The sequence below is a fragment of the Dendrobates tinctorius genome, unplaced genomic scaffold, assembly GCF_039654945.1.
Source record: "Dendrobates tinctorius isolate UK_male_01 unplaced genomic scaffold, ASM3965494v1 ptg000203l, whole genome shotgun sequence".
Classification (NCBI taxonomy): domain Eukaryota; kingdom Metazoa; phylum Chordata; class Amphibia; order Anura; family Dendrobatidae; genus Dendrobates; species Dendrobates tinctorius.
Window position 1 is genome coordinate 18,439,872 of NW_027361870.1, and position 17,503 is coordinate 18,457,374.

The window sequence follows — 17,503 nt, forward strand, 5'->3', positions numbered from 1 at the left end:
TCTCCAATAAATGTAGACAGCTAGAAAAGAGCAAAGTTAAGACCGGCAGTAAAGTTGGCAAGATGACTTGGCACAAATTTCCAAACACTGGAAGTACTGCAGAACGTCGGCCTCATTTTCTCGATTTTTTATAACCCATCATGTCTGTACTCCCAACGTTCAAAAAAATACAGTTCTCTTGTCTCGGTTTTAAATCAAGATGATAAATGGAAATATTAGGTGTTTGCTGTGCGGGGAGACCAGGTTCATGGTTTATTGCCAGTACTATTGGCTAACATCGGGGAAGCGGCGACTGCCCCAAACATTAGATGCTATATGAGCCAGGAGAGCTGAGGAGCGCTCATGTGGGCTAGAAGAAGAGGACCGGGGCAGCACTGTAAACCTGACAATACAGCGATCGGTAAGTCCCCCGATTTCCCCTACGCACCATTAAATACATAATCAGAAGGGTTTACGGAATAAGAATATTGCTAAGACTTTGCTTTAAAAAAATGTATTTACGTAGGGCTGTAGTTCTACAACAAGACACCTTTGGAGGCATTCTTTTTACTTAAATCTATGTATTTTGGCAAATCCATGGCTTTGATTAAAAATTTTGCACCATTTACCTTCTATAGCCCCTGTGCTGCACTGCGTATTGCTGGCTGCAAAATGCGTTAACTAGGAAACCATCGGTCGTCATGTTCTGACGGGTAGTTTGTTACTCTTACGTCTGTATTTTTCTGAGCTGCTCTCATGTAATATATAACCACCTCAAAGTTGAGCTGAACTTTGATGTGGTCAAAATACAGCTCAGAAAAAGACAGATACTATATAGGAAAACACTCTGTGTCAGAACCAGCTCACTGACAGATTCTCTGTTAGCTCATTATGTAGTCAATAAAGTGCCTATAAAAGCCAAAAGGGCGCAAAACTTTTACTGAAACCAAAATGCAAAAATACCACCAGAGGTGTCCATATCTTTTAAACCCACAGGCTTGAGACCACTGTTTGGGACGATCCAATCAGGCAATACCGTACACTTCATAAAATAAGATATAGAATATATTGTTAACACTTAATGTATCAGTACCGTAGACAGTATGGTACACTGCAGATGAATGGATTCACATGCAACACTATTAATACCTTAAAGAGGATATCTGTGCACATCGCCTTCCCGTGTGTTATGATAGGCTCCTGATCTTCACCTTTACCATCCCAGCAATCCAATTCAACGCACCTTCATATGAAATAAAAATATATGTAAAGTTCAAATATGTAAATGTTAATTCCACATTAAACAAGTTTTCCCAGTGATTTAGTGGCTGCAGTTTCTCGGTTATTCCTACTAGAAATCTGTGAATAAATTGGCAACTGGGTGTTACCAGTTGGGGTGTGTGTCCAAACACAACATGATACTGCCTAATCATGACTGACAATGCCAGGCGGTAAGGACACACAACCTCTGATAAGGGGGATGGTAACAGCCTGTAGCCTGTCAGAGGATAAGGGCAGTAAGCAATAGAAACCTCTTAATCAAAGAAAACTTAAAGGGAATCTGTCAGCAGTTTTTTGTTATCTGAGAGCAACATGATTTAGGGGCAGAGACCCTGATTTCAGTGATGAATCCCTTACTGGGCTGTTTGGTGCAGTTTTGACAAAATCCTTGTTTTCTCTGTTAAAGGTCTAGTAGTGCTCAAAACACTAAGCTGTGTATAACCCCGCCAACACTACTGATTGGCAACTTCCTCTGAACACTGTCAGAAAGTAGCCAATCAACGGCGGGGGGCGAGGTCACACTGATTAGCCTGACACGCTTGCAGGTGAGATCTAGTTCTCTAGTTATAATCTCCTGCTGATTAAACTCTGATTGTATTGAAAGTACAGCATACAGCCTAATAAGTGACACATCCCTGGAATCAGGCTCTCTGCCCCTGCAGCAGGCTGATCTCAAATCACATTGCAAAAGCCTACTGACAGATCCCTTTATGAAAATTGCCTACATATGAACTATGATTTATTGAAATGTAGTTTTGTAAGGTATTTGGTTTACAATACATTTACTGCACTTTTTGTTGTGTATCTAGACTTTAAATTACCTTGAAAATCACACGGCTGTTGTGCTCATCAGTACACTCAATAAGATATACAGTTGTGCTCAAACGTTTACATACCCTGGCAAAATTTTTGCTTTCTTGGCCTTTTTTCTGAGAATATGAATGATAACACCAACACTTTTTCTCCACTCATGGTTAGTGGTTGGGTGGAGCCATTTATTGTCAGACTACTGCGTTTTCTCTTTTTAAATCCTAATGACAACCCAAAACATCCAAATAACCCTGATCAAAAGTTCACAAACCCCATTTCTTAATACTGTGTATTGCCCCCTCTAACATCAATGACAGCTTGAAGTCTTTTGTGCTAGTTGTGGACGTGGTTCTTTATTTTCTCAGATGGTAAAGCTGCCCACTCTTCTTGGCACAAAGCCTCCAGTTCCTGTACATTCCTGGGCTGTCTAGCATGAACTGCACGTGTGAGATCTCCCAGAGTGGCTCAATGATATTGAGGTTAGGAGACTGAGATGGCCACTCCAGAACCTTCACTTTGTTCGGATGTAGCCAATGACAGGTCAACTTGGCTTTGTGTTTTGGATCTTTGTCATGTTGGAATGTCCAAGTACGTCCCATGTGCAACTTTCTTGGCTGATGATTGCAAATTTGCCTCCAGTATTTGCTGATAACGTGCTGAATTCATTCTTCCTTCAACGTTGACCAAGTTTCCTGTGCCTTTGTAGTTCACACATCCCCAAAACATCAGCAATCCACCTCCGTGCTTTACAGTAGGAATGGTGTTCCTTTCAACATAGGCCTTGTTGACCTCTCTTCAAATGTAATGTTTATGGTTGTGGCCAAAAAGTTCAATTTTGGTCTCATCGCTCCAAATTACCTTATTCCAGAAGTTTTGAGGCTTGTATCTGTGCTGTTTTGTGTATTGTAGGTGAGATACTTTGTGGCATTTGGGCAGTAATGGCTTTCTTCTGGCGACTCAACCAAGCAGCCCATTTTTCTTCAAGTGCCTCCTTATTGTACATCTTGAAACAGCCATACTGCTAGTTTTCAGAGAGACCAGTATTTCAGCTGATGTTATTTGTGGGTTTTTCTTTGCATCCCGAACAATTTTCCTGGCAGTTGTGGACAAATTTTTTTGTTGGTCTACCTGACTGTGGTTTTGTTTTTATACAGCCCCTGATTCTCCAATTTTTAATCACAGTTTGAACGCTGCTGACTGGCATTATCAATTCCTTGTGCCATGATCCAAGGTAGATCTGACAAGTAAATGGACAAAGTGAACTTTTTTTCCTTTGGCTTGGTGCCAAAGTGGTGTGATTGCCCCCGGTGGCCATTAGAATTATTACATGTGGTGTCGTTCATTCTAAGCTGCCCCGGTGGTGGGTTTCTTTGGTTTAATGTGCACGTAATTATAAATCTGGTGTGAGTCTCTATAAAAGAGTCAGGTGTGTTCAACCACTGTTGGTGATATTGTGAGTTAGTCATTCACAAGTAAGCCTGGGTGAAAGAAGGAGCTGAATGAGAGTCCTGGGCAGCCCAGCCAGAGGGGTTGAGTCAGCTATGGAGTCTGCATGGAGGGCTGGAATGGCGTGGTGGAGTCGCAGTTTATGGTGTCAGCAGGAGGTGCTTGCATGGCTTGGTGGAGTGGCGACGATGGTGAGAGTTGCACTCAGCATGCTGGACTTGGTTGCTGAAAACTGGACTCAAACATGCTGGACTTTTTGGCAGAAGCTGGACTCATCTTTGGGACTCTGGTTACTGGGCAGCTGCAACTGGTGGTGGACTCTGCTCCAAGGCTGCACTATGGTGATGGATCCGGTTATGGTGATGGATCCGGGTGGAGAAGATACACGCAGGTGGTGGCTCTGTTGCTAGGAGCGTACGCAACAGAGCAAAGCTAAGTGGTGTTCCCCCTGTATTGTCACTTTCCCTTGTGTGTGTTTAGTGCAGTGGTGGGATTAGTTTCCGCACCGACCAATTCCCTAGTGAGGGTTTAGGGTCAGGGCGAGTCAGGGTTTTAAGGTTCCTGTGCGTCGCCCGGTGCGGAACCGGCATAGGGAACTTTAGGAGTGCAGGGACTCTGGCTCAGGGGAGTGCAGGAGGTCTCCAAGTCCCTATTTCCTATCGCAGGGCCCACCATTGTTAATGTTACCCAGGTTCCTCTTTATTATTTAAATTTGCCTTACTGGAGACGGGGTTTCCAGATTATTGTATAAATACGTGTAATACCTAAATTTGCCAGTTGGAGGCGGTGTATCCAGGGTCACGTGTGTCATATGGGTTTGCCTTGCGGTACTCGCTGCGTCCAGACACACGTGACCGTGACACCTTGGATATCTTTTTGTATCCCTTTCCTGTTTTATACAGTTCAACTACCTTTTTCCGTAGATCCATTGACAATTCTTTTGCTTTCCCCATGATTCACAATCCAGAAACGTCAGTGGCTGGATGAAAGATGCAAGAGTCTGTCTGGATCCCAGACACTCACTCCGCTTTTATGCACACACACTAATTACAAGCAAACAGGTCACAGATGAGGATGTTACCTTTAGTAGGCATTCAAACCCATTTGTGTCAACTTTCGTGCATGTTATGAGGCCAAAATCACCAGGGTATGTGAACTTTTGATCAGGATCATTTGGGTGTTTTGGGTTGTCATTATGATTTAAAAAGAGAAAACACAGTAGCTTGACAATAACTGGCTTCACCCAAGCACTAACCATGAGTGGAGAAAAAGTTTTGGTGTTATCATTCATATTCTCTGAAAAAAGGCCAAGAAAGTAAAAATTCTGCTGGGGTATGTAAACTTTTGAGCACAATTGTACCACGACTGCATGATGGAAACCATTTAAAACTTTTATTACTGCACTGGCTCTAAGAATAAAGTATAAAATACAAAAAAATATCAACCTGCATCCAGCTAACAGGACCTGTCTGTACATCTCTACTGAAGATTTGCCTCCAAACTGTCTGCCGGTAAGGTACGTATTGTGGGAGGAGCTAATAAAGTAGTGCGCCAGCGGGTGCTCCATCTCCTGGTACAGCTCCAAGCGGTCTAAGAAGACTGGTGCGTTCTCATCAGACATCAAGTATCTGCAAAATCCATCACTAGAAATGTGGCCTGAAAAAAAAACAAAACGAAGAAATGAATAAAGACTTGGTCTTTATTGTTGCAGCACCCATGGCTACCCGTAATTCAGCTAGATTATTCCTGTCTGGCTACATGCAGCCTAATTTTACATGAGACAAGGAGAGGAAAAGGCCAAAGTAATTGAGATTAACATCGCATTGTGAGCCGCGGAGATTTGGAACCTGAGCTCCATTTTCTAGGTCGCGGGGTCAGTACTGTCAAATTTTCAATGAACGGCTTGTTTGTGGTCTACTTGGCCGTTCTGGATTACATTTTGGATCTCCGTTCTTACAGACGAGATGTTTTCACTGTAAATGAAGCTGGCGGTATACGAGTCTGGGCAGGTTATCAGGAAGCCCATATGGCTTATAAATTGCTCTATTATGCATCCCCACTGCCAGGGCTAAAGCGCCTCGCTATTTATTTCGCTGGGGTGCCTTTGGGCATGAGCAAAATAATTACACAAGGGGAATTGTCCTGAGTCCAGACAGCCCTACCTCTTTGCTTCAGTTCTTCATCAGGTTCATACATCTCTACGATCTGCATGGCCCGCTTAGTGTCAAAGAACGGGAACAAGATTTCATTGAGCCGAGGGTCTCTTTGACTCTACATATGAAAAGGAAATTAGGATTAAGCAATGTGCATGCTCCTCACAGAGCGCTACATACCTGTGTCACAACAATGGCTGTACCATAGGTAACTGTCAGCATCATGGTCACTTGCTAACAGCTATTTTTGCCCACTCCCCCATGACCCATAGACATGTATGCTCGGCTGTTGTGAATTCCCTGGCTCAGACTTCTGAGTCGAAGCTCCCTCTAGTGGTTACTGGAGGTAGTGGAGCTGGCCAGATTGACAGAGGTCTGCCACCTGATGATGATGATGACGTTTGGAGATCTGGGGTTACTGATTGGAGTATTTAAGTCTGCAGACTTCCTGCAATCCCTGCTGGTGATTGGTTTCCTGTCCATTCAGAGGTCTGATGTCTCCTGCCGTGATCCTGCATTGTTCAGCTAAGTGGTTCATTTGCTAATCCTTTGCATCGGATCTGGTTTTGTCTCTCTCTGCTTGTTGTGCGGGTTCAGCTTGCTCCTCTGGGGGCTGTGCTGGACCACCGCTCCATATGTTGCAGCCTGTGTCAGTTTGTTCAGTCCCGTTATATTGGTCTCTTTTGCTTTGCTTCCAGTTCATACCGGAGTGCTGATATAGTGGGGGGCGAAGTCGTGTGACTTCAGTGTTTTTTTGTACATCAGATGTGTTGGATTTTTCAGGGTTTTTGCGTGATTGCAGACAGTGCCTTTCCTTTCCTTTCCTGTCCTGTCTAGTCAGTTTGGGCCCCATCGTTTGCTCAGTCTATTTTTCTGCCTGCGTTTGTGTTTTATCTTGTCTCACCGACAATATATTTTTGGGGGCTATCTATTTATTTTGGGGTCTGCTCCAGGGCAGTTAAGATTTCACCTTTCTTGCTTTAGGCTTAGTTAGCTCTCCGGCTGTGCCGAGGCATCTAGGGCATCGTAGGTACGCTCCACGGCTACTGCTAGTTGTGTGGATAGGAGCAGGGGTCTGCAATCCGCTTAGTTACCAACTTCTCTGGTTTTCTAGTGGCTTAGCCTGTTCCTGCCATCCTCCTTGGTGACCCATTCATAACACTCGGCCTAGGGTGCTCTGAATGGGGATGACACTTCTGGTGACAGATGATCAGGAGAGAGTTGGAACAACCCCATATACATTAGAAGGCTTACGGGTCTTGCCAAATTCAGCAGGTATGGCCAATACTTATCTATCCCATATGGGCAACTTAACAGGATTGTCCGACGCTGCACTGTGGATCCAGTGCAGGCCACCCATGGGGTCACCACACTGTCAAGTCCTGTTTGGACACTAAGACCAGTGACTGCAGCGGTCAGGTACAAGGAATGGGATGTCCTCACATGCCTCATCTATATATATAAACGCCTTATCATGTCTGTCTGTAACCGAAATCGCGGGTCGCTGATTGGTCCTATCAGCGACAGGTGCAGCTGTTTGTAACGGTAAGCTGCGCCTGCAGCTGGCGGCCTCGACCAATCAGCGGCGGGCGCAGTCAGGCGCAGCGCTCAATGGGGCGGCAGGCCTTGATCTGTAAAAAAGAGAATTAAAATAAAAAATTATTCTCTTCTTCCGACAACCTCACAGTCCCAGTAATGCCTTGCGCCTTAGACCGGAGATGACGTCACTCTCGCAAGAATGTGACGTCATCAGCGGTGTTTCGCGCAATGCATTACTGGGACCGCGAGGCTGGGTGCGCGGAAAGAAGATCGGAGGCTGTCGGAAGGTGAGTATACAACTATTTTTTTTTTAACAGAGACCACGCATACCAGGAAGGGGGGGGTGAGGGGGACCATGCATACCAGGAAAGGGGGGTGAGGGTGACCATACATACCAGCAAAGGGGGGTGAGGGGGACCATGCATACCAGCAATAGGGGGAGGGAGGGGGACCATGCATACCAGCAATGGGGGGAGAGGGAGGGGGACCATGCATACCAGGAAAGGGGGGTGAGGGTGACCATGCATACCACCAATGGGGGGGTGAGGGGGACCATGCATACCAGCAATGGGGGGAGGGGGACCATGCATACCAGCAATGGGGGGAGGGGGACCATGCATACCAGCAATGGGGGGAGGGGGACCATGCATACCAGCAATGGGGGGGAGGGGGACCATGCATACCAGCAATGGGGGGGAGGGGGACCATGCATACCAGGAAAGGGGGGTGAGGGGGACCATGCATACCAGCAATGGGGGGTGAGGGTGACCATACATACCAGCAAAGGGGGGTGAGGGGGACCATGCATACCACCAATGGGAGGGAAGGGGGACCATGCATACCAGGAAAGGGGGGTGAGGGTGACCATGCATACCAGGATAGGGGGTGAGGGTGACCATGCATACCAGGATAAGGGGGTGAGGGTGACCATGCTTACCAGGAAAGGGAGGTGAGGGGACCTTGCATACCAGGAAAGGGGGGGTGAGGGGGCCATGCATACCAGGAAAGATGGGTGACGGGACCATGCATACCAGGAAAGGGGGGGTGAGAGGACCATGCATATCAGGATTGGGGGTGAGGGGACCATGCATACCAGGATTGGGGGGTGAGAGGACCATGCATTCCAGGATTGGAGGGTGAGGGGACCATGCTTAACAGGATTGGGGGGTGAGGGGTACCATGCATATCAGGATTGGGGGGTGAGAGGACCATGCATATCAGGATTGGGGGTGAGGGGACCATGCATACCAGGATTGGGGGGTGAGAGGACCATGCATTCCAGGATTGAAGAGTGAGGGGACCATGCTTACCAGGATTGGGGGGTGAGGGGTACCATGCATATCAGGATTGGGGGGGTGAGAGGACCATGCATATCAGGATTGGAGGGTGAGGGGACCATGCTTACCAGGATTGGGGGGTGAGGGGTACCATGCTTACCAGGAAAGAGGGGTGAGAGGACAATGCATACCAGGATTGGAGGGTGAGAGGAGAATGCATTCCAGGATTGGAGGGTGAGGGGACCACGCATTCCAGGATTGGGGGGTGAGGGGACCATGCATATCAGGATTGGGAGGTGAGGGGACCATGCATACCAGGATAAGGGGGGAGAGGTACCATGCATATCAGGATTGGGAGGTGAGAGGACCATGCATATCAGGATTGGAGGGTGCATTATTGCATTATTTTTAAAACTTCATAAATAAACTACATGCATATTCTAGAATACCCGATGCATTAGAATCGGGCCACCATCTAGTATGACATAATGAGCTAATGAGTGAAAAACATCCCCACAGCATGATGCTGCCACCACCATGTTTTACTGTGGGGATGGTGTTCTTGGGGTGATGAGCTATGTTGGTTTGACGCCAAACATAGTGTTTACCTTAGTGGCCATAAAGCTCAATTCTGGTCTCATCTGGTCTGAGTGTTTGAAATTTGGGTAGGAGGTAAATTCAGACAAACCCTTTAAGTTGATTTTTCTGTATAATTGTTTTAATGAAAAATGATATCTAACATGCAAGCACCGCTGACAATACATAATCATGAAGCTTTTCTAAAAAAAATAGCTAAATAGTATAAAACATATTTTATATTGCAACAAGTCTAATTGTTCACTATTTTCAGATTTAGGCCGGGGTCACACTTGCGAGAAACTCGCACGAGTCTTGAGTCTCAATACCCGGCACTGCTGCCGGCATTCGGGATTAGAGTGTGCGGCTGCATGTATTTCTATGCAGCTGAGCGCTCCGGTCCAAGTGCCGGCAGCACCGAGTACTGAGACCCGACACTCATGCAAGTTTCTCGCAAGTTTGACCCTGGCCTTGGACATAAATTTGTGATGTAGGTGGATAATTTATAGCAAATCATTAAAGGGAAACTGTGACAAGGTTTTGACAATCTGAGTTCAGCACAATATAGAGACCCTGATTCCAGCAATGTGTCAGATACTGAGCTGCTTGCTGTGGTTTTGATAAAACCACAGTTTATCAAAACCAACTGTCATCTAGACTAGTCCTCCATAGACATGATCTGTCTATAACCCCGCCTCCAGCACTTTCTGCCTATACACAGTGTACACAGAAAGCTGCCAATCAGTGATGTGGTCAGGTTTACACAGAGATCCACAGTCAAAAAATTGGTAGATCTGTAACAGATAAAACAGTGATTTTATCAAAACTGCAGCAAGCAGCCCAGTAAGTGACACCTCACTGGAATCAGGGTATCTGCCCCTACATCATATTGCTTTCAGATAGGGTAGCAAAAACCTGTTGACGGATTCCCTTTAATTGATTTTATTACTGATATTTATTTTACAGTACAGACCAGTACAGTACAGGGACGAAGGACGAGCATCCGAAACGCGCGTCCGGGCACACGCGCAGACCCCTGTAACCCCCACCGTGCCGCTCACTTGAGGTAATGTTGTATTTTATGGCTTGGCAATGCATAATGAGTTATAGCTTTATGACACTTGTCATCTCACCAAACAGGCTAGTAGTGAGCACGGTTCTCCTTGGCAGCTAACTGTGTCCATCAGGTGGTTGTATTTAACCCCTTTGGTTGATGTACTTGTGGCTTTGCCTCTGGTCAACTATACAAGTGACACCGCAAATTTATTGCTATACTATCTTATGTTCCACTCTTAGGTTTTCGGGGGTCTAAGCGTTCTTTGAAATACGTTGCGCGGTTTGTCCGTGCCTGCACTTCCACCTGTCACTGTCTTTACCTGCATAATACTTAATAAAGATTTATATTGTTTTATGATTGGATCTGCAGTCGTTCATTCGTGGTCTTTTCCACTCCCCCTTAAAGTGAGGATCACGTAAAGTTACCCAAGTGCTGAGGTGCAAAGGGCATAAAACTCGCCTGCTGACTCAGTTACTGCAGAGCCAGACCTCTTCTGGTATCAACATCAGCACAAAAATCTGCATGCCCGATGCTTAATGGCACATGTGTCCATGGGCGAGCAGCTGCCTTATATCACCAAGCACAATAAAAAGGTTATGTGTTTGAATTTGTTTCACCAAGTTAAAAGTGTAGGCGGATCAACATTGCTGGCAAGTTGCCCTTAAATATGATTAGTAACTAAAGTTGAGCAAAAAGATTCACAAGATAAATGTCCAACGGCCATTATAGTAGACAGACCACTTTGGTAGTCCGAGGCTGCCAGACCAGTGCCCTGCGAACGTCCTCCTACCTGGCATCTCTTCTGATTGGTAGGCCCATTGCGTCGTCATGCGTGCGTTATGCTACATTGATGACGTCGCACCGGACCTAATAATCAGAATAGGGATCTGGGATCCAGGCTGATTGGAGGAGGTCGTAGGGATCTAGTCTGCACTACCAACATGGCCATTGCTCAACTCCATCTGCAACACATGCTACATCCATGGCCGAGATCTAGGAACGGCGTCAAGAAATGATTATTGTTTTACATAACTCCAGTAATTTTACTTACAGATGTATAAAAGCAAGGACAGAGAAAAACGGAATGTTCTTGAAACATAATAGAAATTGAAGTATTATTACGTTTTTGTACGTAGCAATGATTTATTTTTTCATATAGTGAAACAAGGGATCATTTTTCAGTGTCACCCTATGAAACGCCTGCCTGCTTCACACCCCATCGTGAATTCTCACCGCTGTCACAGATGGCGGTATAGTGCGCGGTGCCAGGCTAAGGGCCACGTAGGAAGGTGAGCAGGTCTAAAAGGAACAACTAAAAAAGGAAAAGCCTTTTTTCATTACCTAACTGGGAGTTGGAAAGTCTGATCTGAGGTCAGGAATCTTGAGGCTTTCTAAGTGAATTTGATTTTGGAAGGAATCCCATAGTCATGATGATCCAAGACTTGTCTTGGCAATGTGTCCGTATTATGGGGATTGCCTGGACTTGTGATTATTTTATTTTGCATTGTCTCTTCGCTATGCAGGGTTTAGATGAGAGATTGAAAGACTGTTTGTCCGTAAAGGAAAAACATATTTTTATTAGATTCCTCAAAAATATATACAAATAATGAACTGTTTAAAACCCAGGAAAATCATATCTGATATATTCTATATGCAATAAGGTCAATACTAAAACACAATATTAAAGGGAATCTGTCACCCATATTTAGTGATATCATGTAAAGATATCACTAAATTGTGCGTCCCATAAGGATTCTATTCGGGCTTTTGACTCCCCCCGACCCCGCACATTTGAGGCATAAATACCTTTTTTAGCTTGGTGATGCATGCAAATCGCTGCGGTCCGGACCTATGGGCGTGGCTTAGTTGTCTTCTCCCCCCCCACCTCCTCGGCTTGCTTCACGTAATCTTCGTCTGTGAATACCACAGACGCCATTGGTTTCCGCACTTGCGCAATGTAAAGGCCCCCGGCGCCTGCCCAGTATGCTTTGCCCAACTGTGGGCGCCGGAGGCCTTTTGCATTGCGCAAGCACGGAAACCAATGGCGTCTGTGGTATTCACAGACGAAGATTACGTGAAGCAAGCCGAGGAGGTGGGGGGGGGAAGACAACTAAGCCACGCCCATCGGACCGGACCACGGCGATTTGCATGCATCACCAAGCTAAAAAAGGTATTTATGCCTCAAAGGTGCGGGGTCGGGGGGAGTCAAAAGCCCGAATAGAATCCTTATGGGACGCACAATTTAGTGATATCTTAACATGGTATCACTAAATATGGGTGACAGATTCCCTTTAAAGAAAAATCTACAAAACAGCCCCCGTCTGATACTGAGAATCCACAGCACTTCCTCCCCGTATGTGTAAGTGCTCTGCTAAAAGGTGAGCTGCAGGGGAAACAAGGGGCTTATCTTTTTTCTCTACTATATAACCCTTTATTTTATGAATTACAAGTTGTGTTTTTTATCATATTACCACCCATCTACAGAGGTCATGGACCCAATTGCTGTTGTACGTACGACCTATTCACCCCCTTGGTATTTTTCATGTCTTACTACCTCACAACCTGGAATTTCACAGGTTTTTTTAGGGTTTGGATCAGTTCATGTATAGAACATGCCTACAACTGTGAACATTTGGTTTTCTTTTGATTGCAAAGCAAATAAATAGGACAAAATAACTATAAACTTCAGTGTGCATAACTATTCACCCCCTAAAATTAGTCCTTTGTAGAGCCTCCTTTTGCAGAAATTACAGCTGCAAGTCGCTTTGGATAAGTCTCTATGAGCTTTTCACATCTTGCCACTGGGATTTTTGGCCATTCCTCAGGGCAAAACTGCTCCAGCTCCTTCAAGTTAGATGTTTCTTTTGGTGATCGGCAATCTTCAAGTCTGACCACAGATTCTCAATTGGATTAAGGTCTAGGCTTTGACTAGGCCACTCCAACACAATTTACCCGCTTCCCATAAAACAACTTCAGTGTTGCTTTAGCAGCATGCTTTGGGTCACTGTCTTGTTGAAGGTGAAAGTTCATCCCAATCTCAAAGAACTGACAAACTGAAACAGGTTTTGCTCAAGAATATCACAGTATTTAGCATCATCCATCTTCCCTTCGACTTAGATTATTTTCCCTGTCCCTGCTGCCAAAAAACATCCCCACAACATACTTCCACCACCATGTTTCACTGTGGGGATGGTGTTCTTGAGGTCATGAGCTGTGTTAGTTTGATGCCAGGCACAGCGTTGACGTTGATTGCCAAAAAGTTCAATTTTGTTCTCATCTGACCACAGCACCTTCCTCCATACATTTAAGGAGACTCCCACATGTTTTTTAGCAAATTCAAAACCAGTCTCACAATTTTTGTGTATAAATAAAGGTTTTTTTTCTGCCCACTCTTCCATAAAGGCCACCACTATGGAGTGTACAGCTTATTGTAGTCATATGGACAGATACTGTAGTCTATGCTTGGGAACTCTGCAGATCCTTCCGGGTTACCTTTGGCCTCTGTGCTGCCTCTCTGATTAATGCCCGCCTTGGCCAGGCTGAGAGTTTTGGTGGTTGGCCTTTTCTTGGCAGGTTTGTTGTGGTACTATGTTCTTTTTATTCGATGATAATGGATTGGGATATTTTTTATAACCCAACCTTGGCTTTTACTTCTCAACAACTTTGTCCGTCACATGTTTGGAGACCTCCTTGGTCTTCATGGTGTTTGGTTAGTGGTGCATCTTGCTTTATGGTGTTGCAGCCTCTTTGGCCTTTCAGAAAAGGTAAAGTATAGACTGACAGACATGTGACAATAAGGCTGCATACAGGTGGACTTCCTTCCACTAAGCATGTGACTTATGACTTATGGGGGGGGGGGGGGCGATTGCTTGCACCAGAAATTTTTTGCACGTCAATTTTTATTTATTTATTTTAGCCCATAAATTTAATTTCTGCCTATATTTTTCTCACTTCACTTTACCAACTTAGACTATTTAGGCTTTTTTTATGCTTATTTTCAGCTGCTTTTTACAGTACCAGCAAAGCTTATGAGATTTCAGAAATCTCACACACACATTGGGTTTTTTTGTCATCAGTATTTTGTGCCTTGCATGTTTTTTTGGACGTAGAGAATGTCACTACTTTCAGCAGGTTTTTAGTGTATTTCATCCATTGACTTGAATAGGTGGTGAAAAAAAACTGAAAAAAACGTAGGTATCAGGTTTTCCAGCGTTTTTTTGTGCCAAAATCTTATTTTTTGGAATAGGAGGTTTTTTTTTCAACACTAAACTTTACCAGCACGAACAAGAAACAAATTTAGCATGTCAAAACCGCCGCTAAAAAAAGCCGCAAAAAAAACGCAAGGAAAAACATGCTTCTTTTACTGCAGCTCCTTTCCTGCCAAGAGATCAGGCTTTGCTGTAGAAAAAAATGACGAAAAATCATCTAATATGAACTCACCCTTAAGCTGGCAAATGCACCAAAATCGGTTTTAACTTATTGTGGAAGGGGGGTGAAGGCAACAAGACCACACTTTTTCAAACGGTTTTATCTGAATTACAGGTATCATTATCTATTCACAATCAGTCCAGAAAAGATGAATGAGGGATTATTAATTTACCATCACTTTACCATGTGTTTAATTACCTAAATCCTTGGTGCTTGTGTATAGATCGTATAGGTCTGCCATGGAGGACGATAACGTACTTAACGACCGTCTGTATTCATTTCTATCAAAGCAAACCTATTATTGAAAGGTTTTTTTTGGACGGTACACAGCACTATATCTTACACAGAAAAATTATGGCTTTAAGGGAATCGGTCAGCAGGTTTTTGCTATGTAACCTGAAGACAGCATGAGGTAGGAGCTTAGACAGTGATTTCAACGATGTGTCACTTATTAGTCTGTGTGCTATTTATGCAATACAATGAGTATTTTATCAGCAGGAGATTATCGTTGCCTGGTGGTGAGACCTGGTCCGACCACACCCCCAGTACTGATTAGCAGCTCACTGTCAATAAACGATGTAAATCGAAAGCTGTGGTGTGGGCGGGGTTAGCTTTCTAAGCACTGCTACATGCTCCATCTAATAACTCTGACTGTGTCACAACTGCTGCACCCAGTAAGCTAAGTGACACATAATTGAAATCAGGATCTCTTTCTCTACATTACGTTGCTCTCAGATGAGGTAGCAAAAAATCTGGTCACAGATTCCCTTTAACTCCTTCATGACCTCTGACATTAATGTTAACCTATTAAGTGGGCTGCTGTCAATTTCTGACAGTGGCATCTACCGCACACCGGCAGGGGACCACGTAATTACACCAACCCATCGGCGCGCCTATAACGTGATCACAGGGCGTTGGTGGGTAGCCATGACACCCAGACGTCTCCTGATGACCCCTGTGCCTGATATTACGATACTCCTGAGAAAGCCAGCGTATAGCATAGGAGATCTGGATTTTTTTTTATACATTGCAGTCCTAGTGCACTGCTATGTACAGTACAAGCGATCAGACAATCGTACCTTCAAATAAATTAAAAAGGTAAAAAAAAGTGTTTAAAAATATAAAAAAATAAAACAAATGCAAAAGTTAAAATCACCTCCCTTTTCCCCCATTAAAAATGAGCAAACAAAACTACACATATTTGGTATCGCTGCGTTCATAAAAGTGTAGTCTTGTAGTTCAAGCAAGAAATCCTAATCGACTTGCATGAAAATCAGATGTTGAGGGAAACTGAAGTGGCGCTCATCTCCTGCAGTGGCAACTGCTGAGAAAACACGGTATTACGGAAGGCTTATTAAAATCAATGGTTGTCCATATTTTACAATATTGTCCAAACTTAAAGGGAACCTGTCACCTCCTTTTTCCGCAATAAGCTGTGGCCACTGCCTTTCGGGGCTTTTCTACAACATTCTATAATGCTGTAGATAAGCCCCCGATCAGACCTGAAAGAGAAGAAAAAAGTTTTATTATACTCACCTGGGATGGGGGGGGGGGGTCCGGTCCGATGGGCGTCGCAGGTCCAGGTCCCCCGCCTCCCATCTTCAAGCGATGTTGTCATCTCCCTTGCTTCGTGTCGTGGCTCCTGCGCAGGTGTACTGATCTGCACTGCTGAGGGCAGAGCCAAGTACTGCAGTGCGCAGACGCCCAGAAAGGTCAGAGAGGCCCAGCGCCTCGCACTGCAGTATTTGGCTCTGCCCTCAACAGGGCAGATCAGTACGCCTGTGCACACGAAGCAAGGAAGATGACGACATCGTATGAAGATGGGAGGCGCCGCAGCTCATAGCTGAGAAAAGGAGGTGACAGGTTCCCTTTAATCAGAACAATGGTCTCACATTTTAGCCAATGTATCCAAGCAAAAGGACATCTATCGTTGATGTTTGCTTTTGCAAAGCCACCAGGGTGATCAATTTATTGACTCGCTTCCCTTTCCCGACATGCCCAGCTGATTTTTAGAGATCCCAATTCGAGGACCTCTGTCTACGATGTACTGTACATCTCTTGCTCAACAGAACATAAGAGACAACCCCATTAATGAAAAACTATTTTCTCACTGTATTCTTTCACTTGACAAAGAATACATGACACACCATGAAGATAGTCAGAAGAAAGTTTAGAAAACAATCAGAAACAAAATAGTAGTCAAAAGATCAATATAGGCCCTATAGTGGTGAAATACACTGACGCACGTTTCGCCATGCTTCACTAGTAACAATGATTTGGATTGGTGGTGAATATTTGTGTCAGGAACACCGCACTGCACTTGCGCACTTAGCCAGTGCGTGTGCCCTGAGTACAAAAACTGTGCACAAAGATACCTGCGGAGCGGGGCAGCAGTGGTGACGATGCATGCTCCAGGCTCAGAGGACCTGAAGCACGTGACTGCTGGGGGCGTGGCCTAAGCTCCACAGAGCTAGGAGCTGCAGGGAAACTCCTAGAGAGGTAACTACTGGACAATATTACCAAGGGGCATAGACAGAGACAGAAACCAGATCAAGCCGAGGTCAAAGCACGAGATAGCAATACAGTACCAAAGGGTTAGACAGAATGGATAGTCAGGACGTAGCAATAGATCAGAAAACCAGAACAGGCAATAGATGGTACAATAGGGGTAAACTGTAACTGAGTAACGATAGCCAAGCCAGGAGGTCAGAACCAGAAAAGACAATAGTACCAAAACGAGAGACGGAGGACAGAGTGAGGGAACAGACTGGGTCATACACGGAAAGCAAACAAGCAATGCAATACACAAGTACACCAGGGGGGGTCAGACACACAGCCAGAATAACAGTATGGCTGACAGAGAACCCTGGTAAAGAGTGAGTATAAATAACCCTCCCAGATCCAGAAAGAGGCCACGTACACTTAACCCTGTGAGTGCAGGGCAAGAACCCTGTTCA

At 44.9% G+C, this 17,503-nt stretch overlaps 1 protein-coding gene across 10 annotated transcripts in view; it reads right to left on the reverse strand.

Moving 5' to 3' along the window:
* PLCB4 (phospholipase C beta 4) overlaps positions 1-17,503 on the reverse strand; it is a 380,991-nt gene that overhangs the window by 99,001 nt on the left and 264,487 nt on the right. For all 10 annotated transcript variants that reach the window (XM_073553858.1, XM_073553856.1, XM_073553855.1 and 7 more), the window contains 3 exons: positions 5,679-5,787; positions 4,962-5,172; positions 1,129-1,222 (listed from right to left, as the gene is read on the reverse strand). In XM_073553858.1, coding sequence (XP_073409959.1) covers positions 1,129-1,222; positions 4,962-5,172; positions 5,679-5,787 — 414 coding nt within the window. The remainder of the gene's footprint in view (positions 1-1,128; positions 1,223-4,961; positions 5,173-5,678; positions 5,788-17,503) is intronic.